Consider the following 26,145-nt stretch of genomic DNA (forward strand, 5'->3'; position numbering starts at 1 on the left):
TAACTAATTAAAGCGATTCTCAAACAACAGGGTCTATAGTGCGGAGGCCACTCTATTATTTAAATTCGAAATGAAACGCAGTTTTAAATTTATCTTTGTCCTAAAGCATGGACACCGTAAATATAGAAAACATTTTTTTCTAATTTGCATTGTTCAACAAGAAAATTAAATAGCAAATAACTATTCACTTTGTGAACAGATTTTCAATGTAATATTTACCAGCCCGTGAAATTGTTATGATTGGTGTTTAAAGAATATTAATTTGCGTATTTTTCTAAACACTGAAAGTTGTTAATAATACTTTGTACATTTTAAAGAGGCCGGTTTCTCACTCGATCTGCACGAGTAACGGTCAAACATAATGTTAAAAGCATTGGATTAAAAGATGGCTTCAAAAAGCTTTACAAATCTAAAACAATTAAATCTTTGAAAAAAAATAAAAATTAGATACCCACGACCGAACATTTTAGTTAAATTTCAAAGGATGCAAAAACATGCATGCCTTTTTCCTTTTTATGATTTTAAAATTCTTTCGTGGATACAGTGCTGATTAAACGTATAGTCGATGTAACCCAAGCAAACTTATAAAAAGTTGTTTTTTGATCGAACTTGTCAACTTCCAGTGAAAAAGATTGATTTGCATTCAATTCTAGGTAACTCACTTTAATATAGTCACCTTAATCCACACTACAATATTTTGGTCCGTGTCCAATAAGTTTTGTTTACGGCGGGCGCTGACAAGAACTACGGGCGGCTCATAGAAGCGGCGTGAGAAATTTCGGACCTGTAATGTTGAAATCAATGGTGAAAACTAATACTAAAATACTCGCTGTGAATAAACTTGATTTAAAACATTGGAAAATAGTATTTACCTGACAATATGCATAATTATCATCAGAAGAGGGTTGATCAATGTTAGGGAACATTATTGAACTAAGGTCCGTCATGTTCCCGCTGAATGTATTTTCCATCGCAACCCAATCCTGAAAACCAATACAGATGTAATTATGTAAGTCATAATCCTGTAACAAAATTTATGTTTTCTTTGCTTGTTATAAAAGCATCTGGCTTAAAGTATACTTACGCCTGTATTCAAAAAGCTCACTCACACCCATGCTCATCGAGTGTGACATATAAATTTCGTTAATGCTGATCAATCAGAAAGTTTTTTCTGAATAGATGGAAAGGTATAAGGTAAATCACTGAAAATCAAGCCCCTGTTCGGCTGAAAATACCGCCATTAAAACGGTATGAGAAGATTAAGATATCCCACTCAATGAGTTTGAGTGTGAGTGAGCTTTTAGAATACAGGCGTTAATAATTTGGATTAATTACTTGTGTTTAATATAGAAGATGTATAAGTAAAAAACATATAGGATCTTATAATTTGAGTTATTTGTTTCAGGCCTTAGTGCTCATATGGGAGCCCAACCTGCATGGCATAGCCGGGCTGGCTCGCTTTTGCTGGCTCAGCTTGATGTTTTTATATCATTAGCCCGTTAAAGGCAAGATCTCGCATCCTTCAGCCGAGATCTCGCCAGACCCAGGCTGGCCCGATTCCATATGAATGCAACTATGCAATTATAGTGAAATAATATGTGTACTGCCAAGCTAACGTGTAATATGAACAGGCCCTTATGGGCCTACTCTGTCTAATTGTTGCACGTTCTGCCATTTGCATTTGAATTGTTTAGTTTTCTTTATTGGCATAACGTACTCGAAGCCTTTGAAGAACTTTTGTTGCTTATGCGGTAGTATTCTCAAAAAAAGAAAATGTTGTTTATATCAACAGCATACTTACAATATGCATATTCTCGTGAATTCCAGAGAAGGAAACCATTTCCCTCAAGCAAACTCGAAATTGCTTTTCGGCCGCATCTTCTGTCCAAAAGGTCATCACGTCTTTTCGTTCGGTATTTCCAACGCGTCGGACGCTAAGGAAAATCTTTGGTGTGCTCTTGAAAGTCTGGAACAGCAGAGGGTTAATCTGTTCTTACCCTTCAACTTTTATCATATACATTTCCTTTTTTTCACGAAAAATACACGGTCAACAAATATAGTACCTATAACACTGTTGTTTAGTAAAGGATTTACCTTTGCAAAACTGATGTCGGTACAAACGCTTCCACTCGTGAAAGCGTTGTAAGAAACAGTTCCAGTCACGACCCCCGGTGGTAAGAAACCGTCACTGAACGCAAACCAATTGAGGGTCATTCTTCCTGTTGGTTGAGCTGGCTCCATAAGACAGATTGAAAATGAATTTTTATCAACTGAGTCTAATATCGCGACCGATGCCTCATTTTCATTTTCAGGGTTATCTTCATAACTCAATGAAGGTAAAACTCTGATCGTTCCTCCACTTTGAAACGGAGTTGGAAAACGAACAGTTTCACAATAGAAACCGTCGGATGCACTTTTAGTGATGTTTACTTTGCCAAATTTTTGTTCCACTATTGCAGCTGTAACAAAATTTAAATCTTGCTTGACATACTGAAATGCATTTATGTAGAGTTTGCCTTAAAGGTTAAATGAAAATAAAATGAACGTATATGTGAATATGGACAAATACCTGACATGAGCTGAAAATTGCCGGCTGTTGCGAGCAAAATAAGCGAGAACCACATCTTAAACATCTTAAAAAAATTCATATAATTTGTATTGGATTTTTGTCGCATCGAATGTAATTCAAACAATAGATATAAAGATGTTAATGTGGTTTATCATCTTGTTACCTATTGTTTGATTTGCATTTGAGGCGACAAAAATGCGACGTTTAACTTTGGTTTAACCCATACATTTACTTTTGAAAAGCAAATATATTTTTAACACAATTATTATAATATTCTTGCAGATTACATAACGATAACACATTTTTACTGCTCTGCATGGGGTCCATACATTCCAAGTTTTGGTTCTAGAATTTAATTTATATCCTTCTGAAACTGAAAATTCGTGTCCTTACGCGAAATCGCGTCCAATCTGCTCTTTGTTTTTACCCGCTGTTTCGTATTTTTACAAGCCCTTATGGGTGATACATAATACGACAAACGAGTTGTAATCCAAAGGCTAAGCGATAAAGATAATTTGAAGTGTGTCTAATTCCACTCGAAATTAAGACCATCAGAACCATTAGGATCAATATTTCAGATCAATAATATATAAGCGGCATCAAGCGAAAAACTATCAATCTAAAAGGGGTGTATATTCAAATAAGATTAAAAACAAACGATAACGAAAGACGTCAGGCATAAGAAGAATATACGAATACACCCTCACATAAGTTTCTAGCGACGGCCCAATATTACCTCTAAAGGCCGCCGAACACGAGAGCTATCAGCTGAGTTAACGACCTCGCGAGGCAGGGCTTAACAGCCTGTGTTTTAGCTCCCCGAGAGAATTCACTTTTTTTTTTTCAAGGAGCTAGATTACGCGCGCCCGTCTGTGTTAGTAGGGAGCTTTAGCAGTGACTACGAGTACGAGATTCGTCATTCTCGCGCGTTGTTTGCTCACGCTATCAGCCAAAACTGGTAGTCGTTGGGCTTTCGAGTACGAAATTTTCCAAAAAACTCGTACTCAAAAGCCCAACGACTACGAGTTTTGACTGATGGCGTAAGCAAACAACGCGCAAGAATGACGAATCTCGTTCTCGTAGTCGTACTCGTAGTCACTGCTAAAGCTCGCTATTATTACTCATCTCCGAATCGGTGTTAAATTTAGCCTATAATTATTCCATTGGGTGTTCAATTACCTCGATCTGAACATGACTAAGCAATTTGCTACTGTTGAAATATACAGGGTGTATAAAAAAGGCGAAACTTAATACCCAAAAATTCATATTGTTCCTATTTAAAAGCAATAATTATAGTATTATAGATATTAGATCTCTGCCAAAATCGCCTTTCTCGCGCACCCAATTTTGTTTGGACAATGATACCAGTTACGAACAAGCAAGCTTACGATTGTAAGCAAACAAAGTGGATATTCATGAATATTAAGTTTACATTCAGTTCATTGAATAGGATTTTAAGTTGCAATTGAACTATGCCATTTTACCGATCAAACACATCGAGTTTATATATCATTGATCTGGTGCACGAAATATTTACATGACGCAATTAACTCTCCTCAAAAAGGACGTAAAATGTTTGAATTTCCTTTTGTTGGATCAAGGTAAAATTTTTCATCGAACTGAAATATGCGCACCGCAGTGAACAGCGAAAAATTCGACTAAAGCCACAAAAAACCTAAAGTTGAGAGGTCAAATTTCGTTGGTATAAATTTTAACCATAATTTCAATGCTTTTACCGATGAGAATAAAAAAGAAAATAACCTTGTAGATCTAAAATTTCAACAATTTATGCACGCCTAAAAATAATGCAACCTTGACATTTGTGAATAGATCGTGACGGTATGAAATGGCCTATAGACTTACCTTTGTTGAATTTGGAATAATTTATTCGCTGATAATACCTTCAGTTAGATATACTGCTCGTAAAGTTGATATTAACCTGGATCAAAAGAAAAGCTGCCAGCGATTTACAAAGTGACCTCAATTGCTGGAGCAGTCGTAGATGTATGTATCATGTGATTTGGATTATCTTTGTCTGACCTCGGATGACTTTTTTGAAATGAAATCGTATCTGTTCAAAAAACGACGCAGGAGTTTATTTGATTTCATTGCGAAATGGAATTTGGACGAGTTATCGATACTGAATATGGCACAAGAAATGATAAATAATCGTTTTGTTTCATTTTTTCAGGAAACTAAGTAAAGTTTAAATGAAAGATTTTGACAAACGTCATTTGTTTCACGCTGCACTAGCTGATAATACTCGATTGGTAGTATTAAGCCCAAAAGCATTTCAGTAATTCTAAAAGACGTGCAACAGACCTAATGGAAAATATTTCGGTCTGTATAATATTACCTATTTAAAGTTTATGGTGTACTTCGATCTGTGAGTTGATTAATCGATATACCGATCCAGCCGACAGTTTTGCTCAGGAGTGCTGAACAGGAAGCTAAAATATCTTTGAAAGTGCAGTTCTTAGAGATTAAAAAAAATATATAGCTATATGCATTCGACAAATTTAGGGGTAAGTAATATAAGCCAAAAATAATATGTTTCATTAATTCTGCTGAGCAGCGTGGCCAGGTATTCAGACAAAACAGATTTGGACAAAATGGAATAACGATCGAGTTGTCGCAAATAGAAACAATGCCCTCGTAAAAATATAATTTCTAAAAGAAATGCTTGGCATAACCTAATTTTGAGGGATGTTAATTTGTAGAGAGTGTTCAAAACACTCAGAAAAGGCAATCGATCTTAAGAAATGTTTGTGTTTCTCAACTTGAGATGCCTCAGGAGTAGAATTGCTTTGTAAATTACGAGGGAGGTTAGCGGGAACTATAGACTATAATTTTATAGAGGGTAACGTGGTCATCTTTGAAGCTCAACAAAAAGCTTACCTTAATTAAACAGCGTTTCAGTATGCTATAAAGAGATCAGTGGTTATGTGTAATGTTGATTATGTTCGCCATTACGAAACTTTGATTTGACGTGTCTTTAACAATGACGTGCAATACATTGCCTTGTAGAGCAAATCCTGAGCAAATCTGTGTAAGCTATTATACGTAATAAGTGATAATGCAAAAAGAAATACGATGCCAAGCAATTTAGATGTCCATTGTCCAAATCTGCCGATGTTTACGAGGGAGTTAAAATTGGATATACAAGAGACCTGATGTGTCTCATATAGTTTTTATACAATTGCAACGACAGAGATTGCTCGGGTATTAACAACTTAACTTATTCGAATATATGAGGATGAGAGATTTGCAGAATTTTTGGATTTACTTATCGTAAGTTATTAAAAATTGAAATACTTTTTAAATTACAAGACGCCATTTTGAATTTTAAATGATGCCATGCTTGTTACTGACAGTGGTTACTGCAAAATTAGCGATGTCAAACCGAGCTAAATCCACAAACTATGACTATGCTTTTTGTTTACTAGTACTATTAGGACGAACTTTTCCCGTTAAAGCTTCGTCCGCCTGACCTTAACTTAGTTAATTAATCCTCCACGTCAATAATTAGAAACTTTTATCACGTTAGTGCACATGATCTCAGATTGGTGATCAAAAGTGTTTGGGCGAGGACTGAGCAAAGAACAAGATATAATCCAATACGTATGTATACAGTCCATTAATATTTGATAATTACGTCAACCTGGTATTATATTATGTCAACACCCTTATGCATTAGTTCGCTTTTGGTATTTAAAATTCCTGTGCGTACCATTCATTTACATTTATGGAGAGGGACTGCTTTGGAGCATGTTTTGAAAGTTAAAAGCGTACGTGATTGCATTGCACGTTTGTTTAGCCGAATATTTCTGGGAATATTTCGCACAGAATCAAACGGGATACAGGAAAAAATATAGTAGAATTGCCAATTTGTAAGTGAAATGCTGTGAGTGAATACACGCAATGCCTTTATCTTCCCTAATCATCTCTTTGGTAGTCTTCAGGTAAGTAATGGCGATATTGCGTGTCAAAAAACCTGAACTTGTTTATATTATGATAAACGTATACAATATTCAAGTTATCTTGGTTATGCTGATTAGAATTCTCTCTAGTTGAGATCGCACTAAAGTTACATAAGTACGAATATGAAGCACCGCGCATTTGCATAGGGTGAAACCGCTGTTCTATGGTACGTGCATGTTCTCAGAAAATCATCCTGACAATGATAACCCAAATGGAAAGCATATCTCAGTAGACTTATAATTATATAGTTAATAAATGCGCGCTCGTCTACCCATATATGCGTGAGGTAGCTTGGCAGCGTAAAGTCATAAAGTGGTAAATAGTGGGCTTTTGCTAAAAAGGGCCATTCCATGTAGTCATCTTTTCGAATGTTTTTTAAAGTTAATTATTTCGATCAGTTGAATTTTGTGAAAAATGCGACCTATCATAAATACAGGTGTTACGAAATTCGTTAGGTGATCTCCAAACTTAGTAAACACACTTTTTCTGTTTGTTAGTTTACTATTATCCAATTTCCTTTTGACCTATAAACACGCTTTTGTGTACAACTTTCTGACACGTTTTTTGCATATTTATGTATGACCTATGTATACCATATTTATGATCTATGTATAACCTTAATTTTCTGCCACCTCATATTCAAAAACAATATTAAATTCTTACAAAGAGAAACAAATTTATTATTATAATATTGTGCGTAATTACAATGATCTATTGTAAAAACTATTGCAAAAAGGGTATTAATTGGGCTCTACGCGTATGGTATGCAGTGGCGTAGCCAGCCTGACGATTTAGTCATGCTATGCAAATTTTATATTGTTATCATTATTCATTTCCTTAGAAATTCATTGTTTTCACAGTCAATGAACACCAAAATATTAGCATAGCATGACTAAATTGTCGGGCTGGCTACGCCACTGATGGTATGTACATAGTGTCGCATTACAAAGACTTAGTAATAGTCAGAGATTGAATGCCTAAGCACCCTGTTGGGACCCACAGGTGTATAAATGTTTCACATAAGCATTCTTATGCGTGATGAGAGTAAAGTTCCGTACCCACAAATGATTTTTATTACAAATAATTACAATTTACAGATGTGGATATAAATTTACTGAAAACTCAAGCACCATGACCTTCGAAATGTCCTTTAAATTTTTGTTGACCTATTTAGCATATATTCAGGTGCCCACGAGCAAAACATTCGCGAACAAGTCATTCAAATTTTAACATAAAGTGATTTCAATAGTTTTGATTTTTTTGGGACACCCTGTATTTTTCAATTCGGGAATTTAGAGAGCGACACGTCTTTCTCAATTTATTTAAGAATAGTTGCATATATAATTTTTTTAAGGAGTGTGTAACTGACAATCTAGTACATATCAACTGCCTCGTTTTAAGACAATATGTGTGTACTCGGGAAAATTCGGGAGTATTTTGCTGGCTGATTGTCTTTAAATATGGCAAAAATATAACATTAAATTGTAAAATATATAGCTCAGTTGCAATAACTCGTATTCCGGAATGGATAAATATACCTAAATTACATTATTTACTTTGAAGACTTGGTGGTAGCAAAGGAACAAACCATCTCCTATATTATAAACCTGGGTTGGTGACGTCGTAGTAGCCGGTTTTCTCAACATCCTGCAGTATCGTTACATAGCCATAAATTTGTTTACATAGGAGGTTCTTCATTTCATTCAGTTCAAGGTTTCTCTTCTTTAATGACTTGTTTTCTTTTTCCAGTCTAAAGAATTTCTTCCTGATTTTGATGCTTTTCTGCACGTGCCTTTTCCTTGTTTTGTATAGTTGAGCCTGTATAGTAGTTGAAACATTAGTGGTATGAAAAAAGTTAAGATATACGGAGTGTACATCTTAACTTTACTAAAGGAGAGGCCTTTACTGTTGAATTTTACTAAATGAAATGATTGAGTTTAGGCTTATTTTGAGAAACTCTTTTCCCCCACGCGACTGCCTAAGCTTTTCACATATTAGTTTTGCTTCGACATGTTATTTTATAAATTATAAAAATATTATAAATTATAAAAATGAAAATTTTGTAACAAACTTTCAGTTTGAAAGTTTCGGTATCTCCACAATTAATACCTCAGTTTAAAATTGGAAGACATTTTCTTTTTCTAAGTTTAGATCAGTGTGTTATTGTCACTAAAGTAGTCAGTCGTCTCACACTTAATAGAATATATATAGTTTGGAGACCACATAAAACTACAATACAACTCATTAACTATGTTGAGGTAGATTTATGCAAAAAAATGTTTCTTTTTCATCAAATGTCTATTGTATTTTGTACGGATAAACCAATAGTAATATTATAATTAACATATTTTTCAAGTCAATGTTAATGAGCTTAGCAAGACGAATGCCATTGGTAAATTTGGCTAAAATACAATAAACACGTGACGAGAAAGGAACCATTTTTTGCATAAAGTGGACAATAACATAGTTATTGAGTTGTATTGTACTTTTATTTAGTCTCTATGTGCACGGGCGTAACTAGAACGATTATTGGGGGGGGGGGGTAAATATTCATTTATTCAGTTCTGCCCGACGGATTTCTATTGTAAGCTACTGCAATTACAAAAGAAATCCGTAGGGCAGAAATGAATAATTGTTTTATATGAATATTCACCCCCCCCCCGCAATTATCGTTCTAGTTACGCCACTGTCTATGTGTATTCTATTAACTGTGGTTCACTGTACTAAAATTAAAGTGATAACTAACAGCTCTTAAAAAACAATCTTTGGAAGCAATTTAAAGGTAAAGCTACCATTTTAAAGACTCTCGGATGATCTTCTTCAAAAATTCGCGCCCGTTAATGACACTATGCAAATTTTGGACTTGGACGTTGTATTCAAATTCCTTTACTTAAGACATTTCATGTTGTTATCATCATATTTTCGCTTAGGCTCACCTTAATACGAGAAATTTTGTTTTTGTGTTCTGTAAGCTCGCTTTCTACCAATGGCTTGCACAAAATGCATGGGTTTTGAGAACATTCCACTGTGGCTGGGAACTAGGTGATACAATAATTCCACTTTTAGTTTCGAGTGCAATTAGTGATAACAGATCTAGACCTTGTGGATGAACGAGAACGAGGATCCTGGTCGTGGCCTTGGAGCCTCGTTTTAGTTTTCTTATTTTCACAGTTATTAGTCAAAATAAGTATTTTTCATGCATGTCTTGATAAAGAAGGATGTTTTACATCTTTGCACGTAGCTAGTGACTGTAAAAATTAAAATCCATCTAATTTATTTTAAGATGGTTCTAAATTTAAAACGATAATGTTGTGACGTAATTCTCGAAAGGGTCTAATGGGGTGTGCCGAATATGAATTCGAACTGGATGAGCTTTCAATTTATTTAATGGAGTTATTTCGCTGTATTATATTGAAAGATTCGTTTAATCCCCCCTTTATCACAATCCTTTCTCATCACGTGTTCCCCACAATCCTTTCTCATCGATTTTTCCCCGTAAATGATCTTCTTTAGTATAACATCCCTTATTATATTGCTCTTAATTTCTTTAAAAAAAAATGGTTGAAAACACCAGTTTTAACGTCATGCAGTGCTGGTGTCTTTCACAAACCGATTTAGTCTGAACGTAGCATTGAAATGATACATTGAAGAATGTTCAGTGGGTTTACCAGAAAAATGGTTACCTGACTCCATGAATTGTTTTTGTCTTCTGGTGGTCTTATTCCTCTTTCACTTGCATCGACGTGTGCTGCCCTCTTCCCCTTGAGAGTCAACTCCTCTTCTCTGGATAATGAAACCTAGAAAAGTACGATATTTATTTTCCAACTTCCTCTACGTTCTCATCTCGAAGTCGAAGATATAGGAGGTTCCACTCTGAAATCTATTCGCAACATTAGCGTGAAGTATCATTATGCACACAATAGGATTGGAACCAAGTGGGGAAGATGATTTAATTGCCTTGTCTTAAAAATGTGTACTTATATCTCAGTGGTCAGCTGAGATCTCTGTGTGATGTTTGACAATATTAATATAAGTTGTTGAGCTGGGTACCTAGACTATAGAGAAATTTATCATTGCACAGCCTGCCACCCCGCCAAAAAGAAGGTTTATGAGTGTAACATCAAAGTTCTTGTAGTTCTCATTTTACCTTATTAGACTCCTTGCATTGACGTTCTTGCGATTTTTTTCTTGTTTCACTGAACATGTCTGTATTTGACACTGGTTCATTTGATATCATCATTTCTTTCATTGAACTGTCTTTTTCTCCAGTGCGAACCTTAAACAAACAAATATTTGCTATTGCAAATATTGAATATTATTTACATTCATAACATAAAGGATAGGAATATAGGTAAATGAAATCGTATTATCTTCGTTGCAAAAGTATTCTCTTAGGGTTCTATGAGCCTATATATAATATCCAAAGAGAGAATGTTTTAAAGCATTACGTCTTTTGAATGTCTTTCTAAATTACCTTACTGACTGTGGCGTCTTTCGAGACGCAAAATACTCCGTTGCTTGCAGATCGTGTATTTTCCTTAGCTATGGAAGATGGTTCTTCTTCTGTAAACTTTGAAGACTATAAAATTGAGAGTTGAATTGTTTTAAAAGAATTGTATGAGTACAATATATTCGCGAAAATACAAGAAGCTGTATCCCCCTTCCAGTGGCTGTTCTTCGTTGAATAGCACTATGAATTCCAGTATACTTGCTTATACAGTGTAAATATATCTCATATTATGGATACCTATTTTGAACTCTTACATTCCCAGCTATCTTTGCGGCAAATATTAAGCTAGTTCAAAATATGTTTAGTACCTGTGCAGTCGCATTTTGTTTCAGAGGCTCCTTGACGTCTTTCCTAGGAAAATCTTCTTTTTTCTCTGAATTTGGACGGGAAAAGATTTCTTTGCCAATAGAGCCCGGAACCTAATTAAAATAATTATAGCTCATACTTTTTATGCATTGTGATGTCAATAATTTTTCTTCACTTTGAATTCCGCAAGTGGGCTGTCGCTTTACATGGTGAAACTTGATTCTTAACGATAAAGCTATAGCATCGATTCACGGTAAAATAGCTGAATTGTGAGTAAATGAATTTCCTTTTGGTTTGTATTATCTCTGCTTGGAAAAGGCAGAAAGAGAGCTACAATTCGTACCGTACTATAGCTTCTACCATTCTACACTGCAGTCTACACTTCTGCCATTGTTTAATATAATAATACATATAATCAAATCACGCACGTTAGCGTGGAAGAATCACATGCATGCATGGATAACATCCACCACTATTTCACCTACCATGTTTCGTAGTATATTCAGGCAGTACGTATACCCGTGCAATTCACATCACAGTATCACATAACACAGCACCACATCATGCGTACCTTCTTTGACGAGGTGTCGTTTCCTGATGTTCCAGGAGGCTCTATTTTATTACCAAAGTCATCCGATTTCGTTTCCATAATCGGGGCGGACTTCAAAGATGCCTTTGAAACAACCATGTGTTTGAGTTTATGGCTTCATCTCATAGCATGCACATAGACAATTTATCTTATATTTATGAGACTGAAATATGTGAGAATTGAATTCGCGATGTTGTGAAATGGGAAGATCTAGATTATGTTATGAGCGGATTAAGGTCGCCCACTCAATGAGTTTTAATGTGAGTAAACTTTTAGAATACAGACGTAAATCTCTTATATGCCCTATTCAAAGGTAACAAACATGTGAAGAAGAATGGCTAAAGAAAGGAGATGGAAGTTGAGTGAGTTGATACGTCCTAACCGAGTCTGAAACTAGCTGTTACAATCCGATATATCTTTTTACAAACTTTGCTTTCATGAATAATATAATTGTATTTATGCATGGCTTATGGTGTAAACAAGCTTCACAGCATAGAATGACTTGGCACGAAGGCTCAGTTCGTTCCTAAATCTCTATCAGTTTTTGTTAAGTTATGATGAGCAGAAATTACTCATTATAATGATTAGTTATACATTACCTCGCTCTCTGGTTGAGGGCTTTTGGCCCTCTTTCTGTCCCTAAGTTCAAGATTTTTCGTATTTCCAATGAGAGATAGCTTGTTCTCAGCCTGGGCCGAAACCTTCAAGAGAGTTGAGTGATTTGAGGTTAATAGATACAACCAGAAGATAAGTCTTGGTTCGAATAAAAAACATGATTCAATTGCAATAAAACAGAACGCGTAAAGTTTTTGGTCCAATTACGAAATCAGTCGAAGCTGTAAGGTCGGTGCACGAATAATTTGGCTATAAATAAATCAGCACCTTTCGCTATTTTTAAGAAATGTTGCTCTCTATAATCCGTTGTGTCAATCTCATTTTAAAGCTTGAAAAACAATTAAAGACCCACTCTCTTTCACCAGAGTACAGTACAAGTCTCTTCTGGTCAGTAAAACAGTCAATGTAACACGCACAAAATAACTGTCATTGTTATTGATTGCTTCTTTCAAACGTAACACTTCCTGATAACTGCAATGCATGAATTGCATGAACATTCAGGGAATTATAAGAGCAAAGGGCACTCATTGACGTCGTCACTTGTTTTGTATTTAGTGCCATGCAATATCTCTTTAAATGACTGGATTATCACTGCAAATTTCAAGGATATAGTTATTCTTTTCCTCTACAATCACTATATAGTCTTGCAAAATATACTTAAAACATAACACTGTCGTCAAGTAGTAGAAAAAAGAAATTGAATAAAAATGAAAAAGTTTAAAAAAAACTACATACCTTGCTCTCTTTTACCGCTTTCGTCGCTTTTCGCGAACCTCTTGCCCCGTTCACACGTGCGTCGTTTTCAAAAGACATCGAGTCCTGGATGATAAAGAGAAAACAATGGAAATTTACTACAAAATGCCGACACTGTTCCTATCGATAATTTTAAAAAACCTGCTATAAGGAGACCTTGAATGGCCGGACAGATTTAAGTCATTAATTAACATTCTATACCGCTTAATTTTTGAATGGGAAATATAAAAGACATAAACTCAAATTTTCGACGTCTCAAACGATCCATTAGTGACTTTAGAGAAAATGCAGTGCAAACCTTGATGACCAACATACGGTCATCATTCATTCTTCTGTAGCAAAGCTTACTTTCGTTTTTTTTTTCATCCAAACATTTAAGAAGGATATCCAGCTTTCCTTTCATAACCCGACACAACAAACAACCCTGCACATGAACTGATTAAATGAAACATTTTCTTGTAACTTTATGAAAAACATCTACACAGTTGTTTCAAGAACATTACTAATGTACAGTACTTATTAAATTGAGAGGTTAATTAGGATAATTTTCATCACCTTCACAATGCCACATTCTTGCTGACTCAAACTCTTGTTTTCTTCACATCCACCATCATTCATCTCTTCGAGGAACCGAACGTTTTCCATTTCAATCTTCTTCGTAGCCTGAAAATAAAACGAACATAGATTATTAGTTAAGACTATATCTTTCTGCATTCCTTGCATGGAACAGCCTTTCAGATCTACAATCTGGATAGCCCATTGTTTATAAAATAATTCTGCATGCTTAGAGCTAAAGGACGGGAAATCAGGACAATAAGCAGAACTGCGTACGAGTCTATGTTTCCTTGACTATTCAGAGTCTTGTACGCTTTTACATATCAGTGGTTTAGGCAATCTTGTTCCCCGAGCCCGCGATTCCACTGGCGAGAGAGCAACGGTTTTTTGTATTTCAATATTGAAACGGCGGGAACGACCAATCAGAATCATTTTTGATTTCGATTATCTCAGAATCTTTGTTTTCTCGCCAGAGGAATCGCGGGCTCTGGGATTGTGGTTTAGGTTGGTGAACGCCAGTGAACTCTATAGATACTGGAACGATAACTGACGGTCGTGACGGGACAAGGTAGCCGCCATCTTTGAAGCTAATTTGACGCTGAGTTGGACACCAGTTGTATTTCTTGACGCAAAGACACAAATAGTAGAAAGAGACTGGTGTCAAACCGGGGTTTCAATTAGCTTCACCGAGTATCTTTCCAGTTCACATAAAATTCACTTCCGAACCCACAGGAGCTCGAAATTTTATATTATGTTTATAAAATGACAATGAAAAAATGGACAATGGTTGTTATTGTATATTAATTGAAAATGTCTGCTAGGAAGTAAGCTATAATTATTATCAACTTAATTGGCATTACAGTAGAGAAAAAAGGTTAGAAGTATTATTTTTCTTCGTTGCTCCAATAAAAATGACCCTATTTCCACCTTTCCGATGCATTAGCCATAGCTGGCATAAACATATATTCACTACGCTTGCAACTATTTGATATACATGTATGAATATATCTATGCACATCTGACGATCTCCGCTTGGAAACGAGCCGAGATTTAACTAAAACCGACATTATACAGCTTGTGTATAATGTCAAAATAACACTTTCCTTGCAAAAATAAAACAAACACGATGATTGCTAGAGACCATAGTTTGCTAGCCAACCCGAGTTTGATATCCGAATTTTTATGCAGATTTTTTAGGGTTATATTTTCGAGTTTGTACAATACATTTGCACATGCATCTTACATCTACGTAGATTAACCGTAACATTCACTGTCCGATATGAACAATTAAAGAAGCGTGATTCCTTTTTGCTTTTTTATGGAAAAGAGATCATTTTAACATGCACGCAGGTTTTATTCAATGAGCTAACAAGATTTAACAACAGTTTTCGTATGAAACATCAAAATTCACGCTAGCCACGTTTGGCGTGGCCATAGAGTTCTGAGACAAGTTTTGAATCAGCGTTGCTCGTTCACTCAACTCTAATAATTTTCCTAAAAGTCTACGCTGTGATGTAGCTTGCAAGACTAAGCCTTGGCTAGATTGGCCAATGAGGAGCATGCTCTCTGTCTACAAACTTCGTCAAACGAGGACAAACTTCAGTCATTACCAGAAATTGGCGGCAAAATGGCTGTCGCTTGGATTCCAATTTTCATTTATCCATGCATAATGGCCTTCGATTTTTATTATAATTTGTAATTAAATTGAGTGAAAATATAGAACGTAAAACCGTCAACCACAGATTTCGTTCGCGGTGTTCGCTGACGTCTAGAACAATAAAGCAACTGTATATTGAAACGCTTTGCTAACCGAGTCTTTTACCTTGGACATTATAATTAGGGCATTGCACCAAGTTTGACAATGTGTTGTTCAAAGTATTGCTGTGGTTTCTCAACTAACTTATAAAATCGCTCACATTTTGTTTCGGATAATTATCTGATTGTTCGTGCAATCATTTTAAAAAATCATCAGGTAGTTCAGCGGTGTATCATTTAAAATAATACGAAGGTAAGTATAAGAGTCCAAAGCGTTGCGGAGGCTTTTCTCTTGAAGTAGAGGTCGGGCAACGACGATTGTATGTTTTTTAGTTTTAAACTGTATAATTTATATTAATTTCAAAATGAAAAGGTGAGGGCCATTATGTATGGGTAGAATTCCAATTAATAGTATTCATACGACGCTCATCTTGTCGCAAATATCTGGTAACGAATCACAAGAGGTTTCCTATATGTCTTGTTGTCTCCTATGTGCTTACAGCCCTGCGCACACTAGAGTTTTCTTAGCAAATGTCATTCGTAGAATCGTTTTTGAGCAGGAAACTTTGCACTTGAACCTGTCGCCTATTTTTGCCATGTTTGACGATCTTATTTGTATGCACGTTGATACTAAAGCAAAGGAGCAGCCTTACAATAAGTCGGCAAAGTGACTAGAGGGTTCACGATTCATCTATATTATTTTATTAGATTACACTCCATTGACGGTTCACTTATATTTTTAGCACTGTTTACCAAATTCCTTTATTGGTTACAGACAGGTTGTGATTACCAATCGTTTGGTATCTTCCTTCACTTGTGTTTCTTTCTGCCGTACGCAGAAAATGAAGAAATCTTTTTTCGTATTGGTCCAATTAAAAACATGCTGAGTATAGTTTTTTGCGGAACGAGTCATGGTTGAAAAATTCTCAACGAATGACATTTGTTGAGCAGAAAGCTCCAGTGCGCGCGGGGTTTATGAGTTCCTCTAATTTCACTACATCCTTTACCTTCGATCATCCGTTTAGAGCCTCTTTAGCTAAAATTTCCTCACTCTTCGCGCATAAACAAAGACAGGATTTGTTCATACGCGAAGTATTTATTCAATAAAAACATAGTGGCATAAAAAAGCTATAGAACAAACAAAAATAAACATTTAGACACAACACGGACAAGATTTTACGATTTTCATAAATTAAAAAATTGCCGGGGAAAAATATAACCGAGAAATAATTTTTGACACTAAAGCCCCGTTTGCATTCAATTCATCGGCACGGCACGGCTAGAGTTGGTACCCGTACCAATTTTATTAGTGTTCAGGCTACCAAAGCAAAGGCCGCGCACAGATAGTGTAGTTTAAACGGGGCTTAACCTTTGCATTTAACTAACTACATTCTACCATGGGGTTTGGTTACCTGACAGACGCCATGTGCGTTATTTGTCATTGCTTTGCAGCATTTGTCACCGACCTCATCTGTACTTTGGGTTTCCGTACATATTTCTTGTCGTGATGTGGACGCCTAAAATTACATGCATCATTGCGAAGATTGAATTAGGGAAGAAACACTTCGGCACATGTCGACGCCTAAGAGGGAAATGTTTGCTAATTCAAATTCAAACTTGTCCTATAAGAGTCTGGGATTCTCTTAGCCTGAGGTCTAAAGGCGCAAAATGCTTTATCTTATAAAATAGATACCCGATTCTCAGGACCTAGTGTGAACCAGGCCTAAATAGCTAATTATCTTGACATTAACCACATTGACATACATGCCCACTAGCCAAAATTACTTAGAATCTGATTTTAACCGTTGTTCAAGTTAAGTAATTATCTTTTTCTACTCAAAATAGTAATGGTAGCTGACAACTAAGCTGCTTTAGTTTCTCTAAACGAATACCTCATCATCCACTTTTCCATATCCACGTTCCTCTGATTCCTTCAATAATTGATGTACTCTTGAATTTGACGAGCAGGATACGTTCTGCAATCAACAACCAATACGTTCTCAAATTCACGATCTTTATGCAAAATAATCATTTCAGAACTGCATTTTCTCACTTACCGTGCTTCCTTCATCCACGCTTTGCTCAATTTTTGATGGAACAGCCCCTTCTGCCGGCGAAGAAATATTTTCCTCGTCCACCTTAGATGAAATGGATAATTCTTTTGAGTAAATGTTTTTAACCCTTTCCATATTAATTTTTGTGCTTGGAAACCGGGCTTGCAGTAGTGAAAGACGCGCATAAGACGGTTCATGACAGCGTAGCATCTTAAATGGCGCCCCTTACTTAATAGAATTATTAAATTTTATAGGTCCAATTTTTGCCTACTAACGGAAAATTTGGAACTGATTAGTTTTCTACATTCTTGAAGCAATAGCTTTTTTCGCTTTGATATTGTTTAAATGATTTCTTACAAAAATGCGTTGATATTGTTTGAACGATTTCTTACAAAAATAATCAACTACTGTCATGCATTGCGGGCTTGAAAACTAACGAAAGATCTATTTCACCGGTTAATGGTGCCTTCATTGGTTACTGACAGGTGTGATTACCAATCGTTTGGTAGCTTTCTTCACCTGTGTTTCTTTCCGCATTATCTAACGCCTTGACTTTAACTTTTTTTCGCCGAACGCACAAAATGAAGAAACCTTTTTCGTATTGGTCTAATTAAAAACCGCATGAGTAGTTTTTTTTGCCCTACGTGTCATGGTTGAAAAATTCTCAACAATGAATGACATTAGTTGAGCAGAAAGCTCTAGTGGACGCGAGTTTATGAGTTCCTCTAATTTTACTACATCCTTTACCTTCAAACGAACCGTTTAGAGCCTTTTTAGCTAAAATTTTCTTATCGAATAATTTTATGTTAAGTGTTTTAGAAGTAAATCAGCGTTTAACCAGAACGCTCTTTGTTGACGAGCATGTTAAACCGATTTATGTGCACAGTACACCTTTATATAATTTAGTTATCCACCTAATCTTTATTCACAGTCAACTTACCACTGGCATTTTTGCAGTTGCACTTTCTTTGTCGAAGCCATCATTGTTCTCTGCGATGCCAGGGCAAACCTCGCAAAATATTTGTATGATCTTAATTTTATTTGCTACATCCTCAAATGCTTCCATAAGTTTAAGGAAAAACTTCAACGGGATCTTCTCCAGCACAGATTTCTAATTGTCAAAAATATTTGGAAATTAGAGAAGCTAACGACCAAGAACTAAGTACGGTCACACCGTTTCTGGCATTTGAATACGCTTATGTTGTTATTATTCACTTCGCAATTGGGTGCCAAAAAACGGGCGATTTTAAAGCGATTAAAAAAACACTATCCGGTGAATAGCGCTATCCGGCTTTCATACAACCGGCTCCAGGAATACAAGACAAGAGGCCACGTATATGGTTATTATCATCACTATATTATAGTTTATGCAACAAAATGAGCAGAGTAGATAATATCTAAAAAAAATATCCGAAAAATGCCGAGTCATTTTACAATTTTGTCCTAGCTATTTTCAAAATGCTGGGTCATTTCCGATATGGAGATTTCATGATTTGCATGTCGCGTGATCTCCATGGATATTGTAAATAAAGTATTCGGTTTCCTTCCTGGAACTAATTTTCTCAAAATTCAACTTCCCAGAAAACTTGTATCAGATTACTTCCACGAAAAATGTAAACAGTGTGATTATTATATGAACATAACTTAAAACAATGGTTACGGATCACCCTTCTAGATATGTGAATCGGTTTGAATTTCAACACGACAACTTGCATATGCTTGGTCTTTGTTGTGGCTCGGAATCAATTAATTCAAAGTAAGTTGTACAGAGTATGTTTTGTGATGTAAATTCTTTTTGTAATACGTGTAAAGTGATACTTCGATTTCACTACAAACGCGTCAACATGCATCTATCGCCCAGCCTATCGCCCAGCGCATCTGAATCTGATTCAAGCTATCTTTAAGGCAAATTAAGACTATATCAGGTTTTTTACACTTGGATACTAAGTGTCCAACGTAGGGTAAACGGGAACGGCACTGTCTTGACAAGCATTATCGCGGATTTGAGATGTAAAAATTCGGTCGAGTCATGATATTGTCAATACCACCGTTTGTATATAATCCGGAAATTTAGGCATTTGACTATAAATTTGACATATAAATTCTGGTGAATTGTTGCCGAATTGTTTAGAAAACTTATATCAGTTTCATTCTTATTACAATCTTTCTTACAATAAAACAAACGTGTATAAACGGATGGCCGTGTAACTGTTATGCCTTATGGCTGCTAATACAATTATAATATACAATATTCAGTCTTCACTAACAACATTGACGACAAACATTGTAAGTTTAATGTAGGATAGCAAGGGCTGTCTTTCGATATATGGGTATTAGATTATTCTCAACGATAGCTGGGTATTATATTATGCCATCATCACAGTCAGTGTAATATTGATGAAGTTAAAGCTATCAAAATAGTGCCTATTAACAATTCATACGCGGTTATAATAATAATAATATAGATCACACTTCATGTCCGTGTTGTACAACGTTAATAGGCTTCGAAGAGAAGTTAGAAGGCAGGCTAGGCCTTCTTCTTTGATAACTTGTTTCTATTCTATTCATTCATTTTCAAAGGTAAATAGCCCCTGTCGAAAGCCATAAGACTATAGACATCATTTACTATTTATACCCACCAAAATAAACATATTGAAAATATAAACATATTACTATATGGATTTAAAAAGCTTTGTTGTCTACTAAACCGAATATTCCACTATTATGATACAGGGCCATATTAGACCAAGTCCTGTCCAAGTCATAATTAGCCTACCATCGATATCTACTCACTGGCGAGTTCTCCACTGATTTCTTCAGGGAATTCCAATGCCCTATAATTTCTCGGGATTGTTGTTTTTGACACTTTCCCTTAAGATTTTCTTCGTAATAGTGAAGCATCTCTTCGGCGAACATTCCTTTCGTTTTTGAAAGAGTATGACTTGTGTACAGCAAGGATAAACACCACACGTCCATGCCTTCGCTCTGTAGAATTTTGTTATGCCCAGCAATCGTAGAAAAGTCGCAAGTATTTTCAAAAGGGGGACTGTTCATGCATTTTTTTACGTTTTGCCCCGACATAATGATGTACAACGTTGCTGTACAACCTTCGCAATACCGTTTCCTCAGATATAAATACACAAACGGAGTCGAATAAAATAATATTATGTCATCATTCTAAAATTAATAGAAGATAAATTTGCAACGTCACGGTCACGCGGTAGATATTTTGATATCCGCAAGTTGTAATACGAGAAAGTTGTAAAGCTCGCGGGCGTTGTGATGGCATTTTCGCGTGATTTTTTCTCACTTAAATTTAGCAGCATGGTATTTTGCATTTAACTCCACAGTGCATGTATATGCAATTACGCGGCATAAAATACATCACCATTGTTGATCATTATATTATAATGGTGCTTCTTTGAGTTACTAATTCATACACCTAAGTCATATCGCTATTAGTATATTACTTTAAAGATCCGTTTACACTTGCAATTTTTGCTGCGATTTTATATGCGATTTTCGTCTTTTGATAAATCTGAACGAGCGAATTAGTTACTGATGTTCAAATAAGAGCTCTTATTAATCAAAACATTCGTATAACTGATTACTCGTTCACATCTATCAAAAGAAGAAAATCGCACATAAAATAGCAGGAAAAATTGCAAGTGTAGACGGGCCTTAAGACACACAGCTATTGAAGGTCCTATATTTTAGATTTGTGAACATTGAAAGTCCTTTGGGCGACGAGTGCAATGTTCATTCTTTTAAATTGATAACTCACCACTTCAATATTATGGAGAAACACGAGTGGGAGTTTGCAATTGGGAGAACGATAAATAATAAGTGGGATATAAACACGTTTATAGAAACACACTTCTCGACTAGCGCAAGCGTACTATAAATGTAACATTATAAATACAAATAACGAAGATAAACTGATAATTAACCATTTATTATTATATTATAATGGTTTCTAATAAATATAACTAAAATAATCATGAAAACATGGGGTATCTTGACCATGCATGGGTTAACAAATCTGTCCATCCATTTTGTTTATCCTTCTTTTATTGTTGAGTATAGTTGAGTAAACTTTTTAGAAATGTGTTTTGACTTAATAGATGATGCGTTGTTGTAAGCCTTTGAAACAAACTGCAGACAGTCTGCAGTGTAGGGTTAGCGCTAGCAAAGCTTTGAACAGCCAGCCCCAAGGGAATTTATATACTTATGCAGGGTGTATAAAAAAACTGGAAACTCTTTTGAAGTCAGATATTTCATGAAAGTTGCATAATTTAACTCTATTTAATCCCACTTGTGCGTAAAACAGAATTCATCATTCCTTGAGGATGTCAAATTTTACTCTTGTTTGTGTGGCTATTCGAATACCGAGAAATAAAAAATAGCGAATCCCAGAAGTATAACTAGTTGCACTGGCATTGAAATCTTATTCGCGGTATCTACTTATTTAAAATGATATTATTGTGTTTGCACTTTCTTTTTGATACACCCTGCAGTTGATTAGTTATCATTAGCCATATGCATAGTGATTATAATTATTAACATGTACACAAATTTAATTATATTATCTAATGCGAGCTTACAATATTTGCAATGGTAAAGCATTGGTTCGCGAAACAAGAATAACAATATTTTGTGCATATTATATAATAAATAAGTAATCAAAGTTCACTTTGTTCTGTCGTTTCTCGACGATTGGTAAAGAAATCAATTCTTTCATATAGTATGCTGATGAGACCCTCATAGAAGTTGAGCCGTTCCTGCACTTGTTGGTCGCTTTGCAGCAGTGGATATTCCTTGATATTTAAAAGAATGTATACTGTACATCAAGCCTTTTTTATGAGGTAATAAATAAAAACATTCAAAAATTATACAGTTTGCTTGCAAAAACATTTCATAACCTTAATGGGATAACCCTTATAAAGTAGCTATACGTATATATAGTCTAAATAATTATAACGACCTCCTTTCTTATATGATATATGCATTTTTCGAGTTGGGGGCCTTTCCAAAAATTGAAGAAAGACCTTTCTCCATCGATAACGTACAAGATGGTAATGCCAAGCCCAGGGCTCATTCTTCGGAAAGTATTTGAATAAAAAATCTCTTTGGTTATTAATAATGGTGGTGATTATGTAATAAAATTATGCCCTGGAATTTAGGACTGTAGCGAAACCGCTCAATACGGGAGTGCATATTTATGCACATATACGACATACTCATGTTTACACTCCTGTTATTTGAACGCACAATCGTAAATTCAAATCTTTTTAACACGATACATCTCCATTTATACGGTAAAAACCGTTGAGAAGTTGAAAACGATACGGTTGAGCGTTCCTGGTGGGAAAAACCGGACTGCAAACGAACCAATTTGATTGGCTGAATTTATAAATTACGCCCTCGTTTGTCAATCTTTTAAACACGTATACACTTGCGCTATTGTTGTCGGTCCCTATAGTGTAATTTTAGATTTTCTATTTCATGAAATTGTTCTAATGCAGTTCTACTCGTTCTTGTTATAGGTTTTTGACTCCAATATCACATTTTCCCTTTAGCCTTTTGTATTTTGCTCTGAATTTTATGGCAATTATAAACAGCTATCACCACATAGAATGTGCGTAATTTTATTCAGCTACTTTGCAGGATTAGCCGGATTTGGACACATGTTAATTACCTAGAGCCTCTGGTGTGAAAACGTAATCACATATGTACATACCATTTTCTCTAAGATGAAATTAGTCCTTCGAACATCCATTGCTTCTAATTCTCGTATCTTTTCCACTTGATGTTGGTTCTGCTTAAACAGCCCGTCATTCGTGCTTCGTAGAGATCGTTTTTCAGCTTCAATTGCCTCGGTTTTCCTCGTCATTTTGTCGCTTTCTTCCGAGAATTTCTTTCTTGTTTTAAATAGTTCAACCTGGAAGATAAAGGTATTCACAACTATCTGTAGAGCAGAACAGAATATATTATAATTACCCCACTCCACGAATTATCCTGCTATTTTCACCCCCGTTCTTATGTGTTGGATGATAACTAATCACGATAGTTAACTGCGTGTGGTTGTTGAACAGAGCAATAGCATGAAGAATCCTAAAATTTTGTAGTGCTTAGATAAAAATCATCGATTGGGAAATATACGAGCTCGAGGTATCAAAATAATGTGGATAATCTCAATTAATGTCATCATTTTTAATAGTTACCATTGTTTTGTACTTTAACTTTTAAACTGAATATTGCATGGTCTTGAAATTTTTGTTATAATACAACCATTTAGGGCAGATTTTCGAATATTTATTACCTTTGATTCCTTCAACTTCCTGGACTGGTGTTGTGTCTTTGTTTGCAGCTTCTCTTTCATACTGATCTGGTAACGATTCTCGGCCTGCAGTGATTTGACTTTCATCTTCATTTCCTCCATATTCTTAGAAAATATTTTCCCGGTTTGATAAATTTCATCCTGCGGATTAAGAATATAATCAATTTATTTTTTTTAGATATACAGTCATTACATTACACTTAAGGTTGTCTTGCATAGACGGCGTAAGCGGCCGTAACGCACACACAGATAAACTATTTCAATTATCCCCACTAGAGGATAACATTACCGGTTTTCCATATCAAAACGCATGGCATACTGCACAGTACTCCCCCCGAAAAAAGTCTTTTGCGCTCGTTTACCTTTTGTCGATCGCTTTTTGCCCTGAGTTCTCTGATCATGTCGTCTTTCGACAGTTTGAAAGGTAGTTTTGAAATTTTTCTCTGTGATTAAAAAAGAGATTTTATTAAATTAAGCTGAAATATTACGGAACCAACATAATCGTAACTAACCAACATACATAGTACTACGTATAATTCCAGTTACGCACACTTTACGGATTTTTTTGTAAGTTTAATAGTTTACAATAGAAATCCGTTAGGCAGAACTGAGTATACGAGTAAACATCACCCTACGCCCCAATTATCGTTCTAGCTGCGCTGCAGATACTGCAGTTCTAGAGTCGCTGTCACTAAACAATCGCTACGCAATTTGTGAAACTTTTTACTCTACACTCACCTTATTTGATCCTTTATTCCCACCGTTTTTCTTAGTTTTCTTGCAATGTTCAGCTAAACACACCTGTCGCATTGGCAATGGTTCTTCTGTGGAAGGCAGCAAAACCTTGAACATGAAATACAATGAAATAACAAGCAATATCAAAGCAGATATTATCATCATGTCAAATAATATATAGCACTTCCTCCTCCTGATTGTTTAACTTGACATACCAATTTAAACCATATGACGCGCGGTATATACATGTAGGGCAAGAATATGATAGGAGTGGTTATATATTATTTTATAATGAAAGCACAAAGATAACCTTGGGGAAGAGCCCAGTGATAGTTTGAATAAGAAAAATGCACTAGAGACGGCGATTGCGGAAACTTTTTGTTCCATAGTAATCACCAGTACCCATCCTTGTCGTAGTTTATATTTCACGCAGTCTGAATGCTAGAATTAGTGTGCTACTATCAGTTATTGATCAAATTGATTAAAGCTATTCTAAAAATCTATTCATTTAATAGTGGTAGTATAATACTTCATTTTCTTGTTTGGTCGTTGTGTGACGCTCCTTCTTGTGCGATTTCTTCTTTCGTCTACCGGCACCACCATTCTTTGCTTTTTTCTTTAAAGTTGTTTCCAAGGCATCAGATTGCACAAAGACCTAAAACAATTAAGCATTTTTTACGACTAGGTGATTGAATACATGAAAATATTATTTCGTAAACAAGCTCGTGTTCTTCGTAGTCTTGAAGTAGGCTATAATGGTCTCGAAAATAGTCTGCTGTTCATGTATTTTTAATTCCCTTTACCTCATTCTTTGGCAATTTCGTCTTTCTAGTACAATTGCTCCCACCTTGTGCTCCAAACTGACTCGTATTGGGTGTCAACAATTGTGGGAATGTTGTAACCTTAAAAGTGCAAATGGCAAACAAGATTATGAACTTTCTTCTACTCAAAAGAGACACGTTAATTTCATTTAAGGTAAGCATTTAATAAGAAATAGCTAATAGAGTCTTCCTATTGAAACAGTCATGCACTCGTATCCCCCAAGATATGATAATGTAACTCAGTTTAAAGTCGACCGAGGAGAATTGACTTTTTTACGTCTGCTATCCGAATTTCACGTCTATATCTACAAAATACCTATATTTCCATCGATAAATTTCGCAGTTTCGTAGTAACAATGGAATTTTACGATATAGAGAATACAGAGTGTAGACAAGGCTTGTTAATCCCCCAGCGACCTTAAAATGCATTGCAAAATCCAATACCTTGTTCGATGTTCCTCCCATTTTTGATTCCGTATTGCTGATTTTGGTCTTTGCCTCTTCATTCAAATGGTTTCTAGTCTCCTTGAAAAACAACTAAATTATCTATTATTTTGCTACA

At 35.5% G+C, this 26,145-nt stretch overlaps 1 protein-coding gene across 1 annotated transcript; it reads right to left on the reverse strand.

Moving 5' to 3' along the window:
* Positions 1-7,872: 7,872 nt before the first annotated feature.
* On the reverse strand, positions 7,873-20,804 carry LOC114534586. Its single transcript, XM_028556048.1, has 15 exons — positions 20,481-20,804; positions 18,628-18,798; positions 17,691-17,771; positions 17,526-17,609; positions 17,046-17,150; positions 13,879-13,986; positions 13,321-13,389; positions 12,555-12,656; positions 11,938-12,039; positions 11,369-11,479; positions 11,025-11,129; positions 10,698-10,826; positions 10,234-10,347; positions 9,487-9,588; positions 7,873-8,368 (listed from the first exon to the last, which is right to left on the reverse strand). The coding sequence occupies exons 1-15, from the start codon at positions 20,766-20,768 to the stop codon at positions 8,150-8,152; spliced, it is 1,890 nt and encodes a 629-aa protein (XP_028411849.1). The 5' UTR covers positions 20,769-20,804; the 3' UTR covers positions 7,873-8,149.
* Positions 20,805-26,145: the final 5,341 nt, after the last annotated feature.

The sequence above is a fragment of the Dendronephthya gigantea genome, unplaced genomic scaffold (assembly GCF_004324835.1).
Source record: "Dendronephthya gigantea isolate DGI-Jeju-01 unplaced genomic scaffold, DenGig_1.0 000103F, whole genome shotgun sequence".
NCBI lineage: Eukaryota > Metazoa > Cnidaria > Anthozoa > Malacalcyonacea > Nephtheidae > Dendronephthya > Dendronephthya gigantea.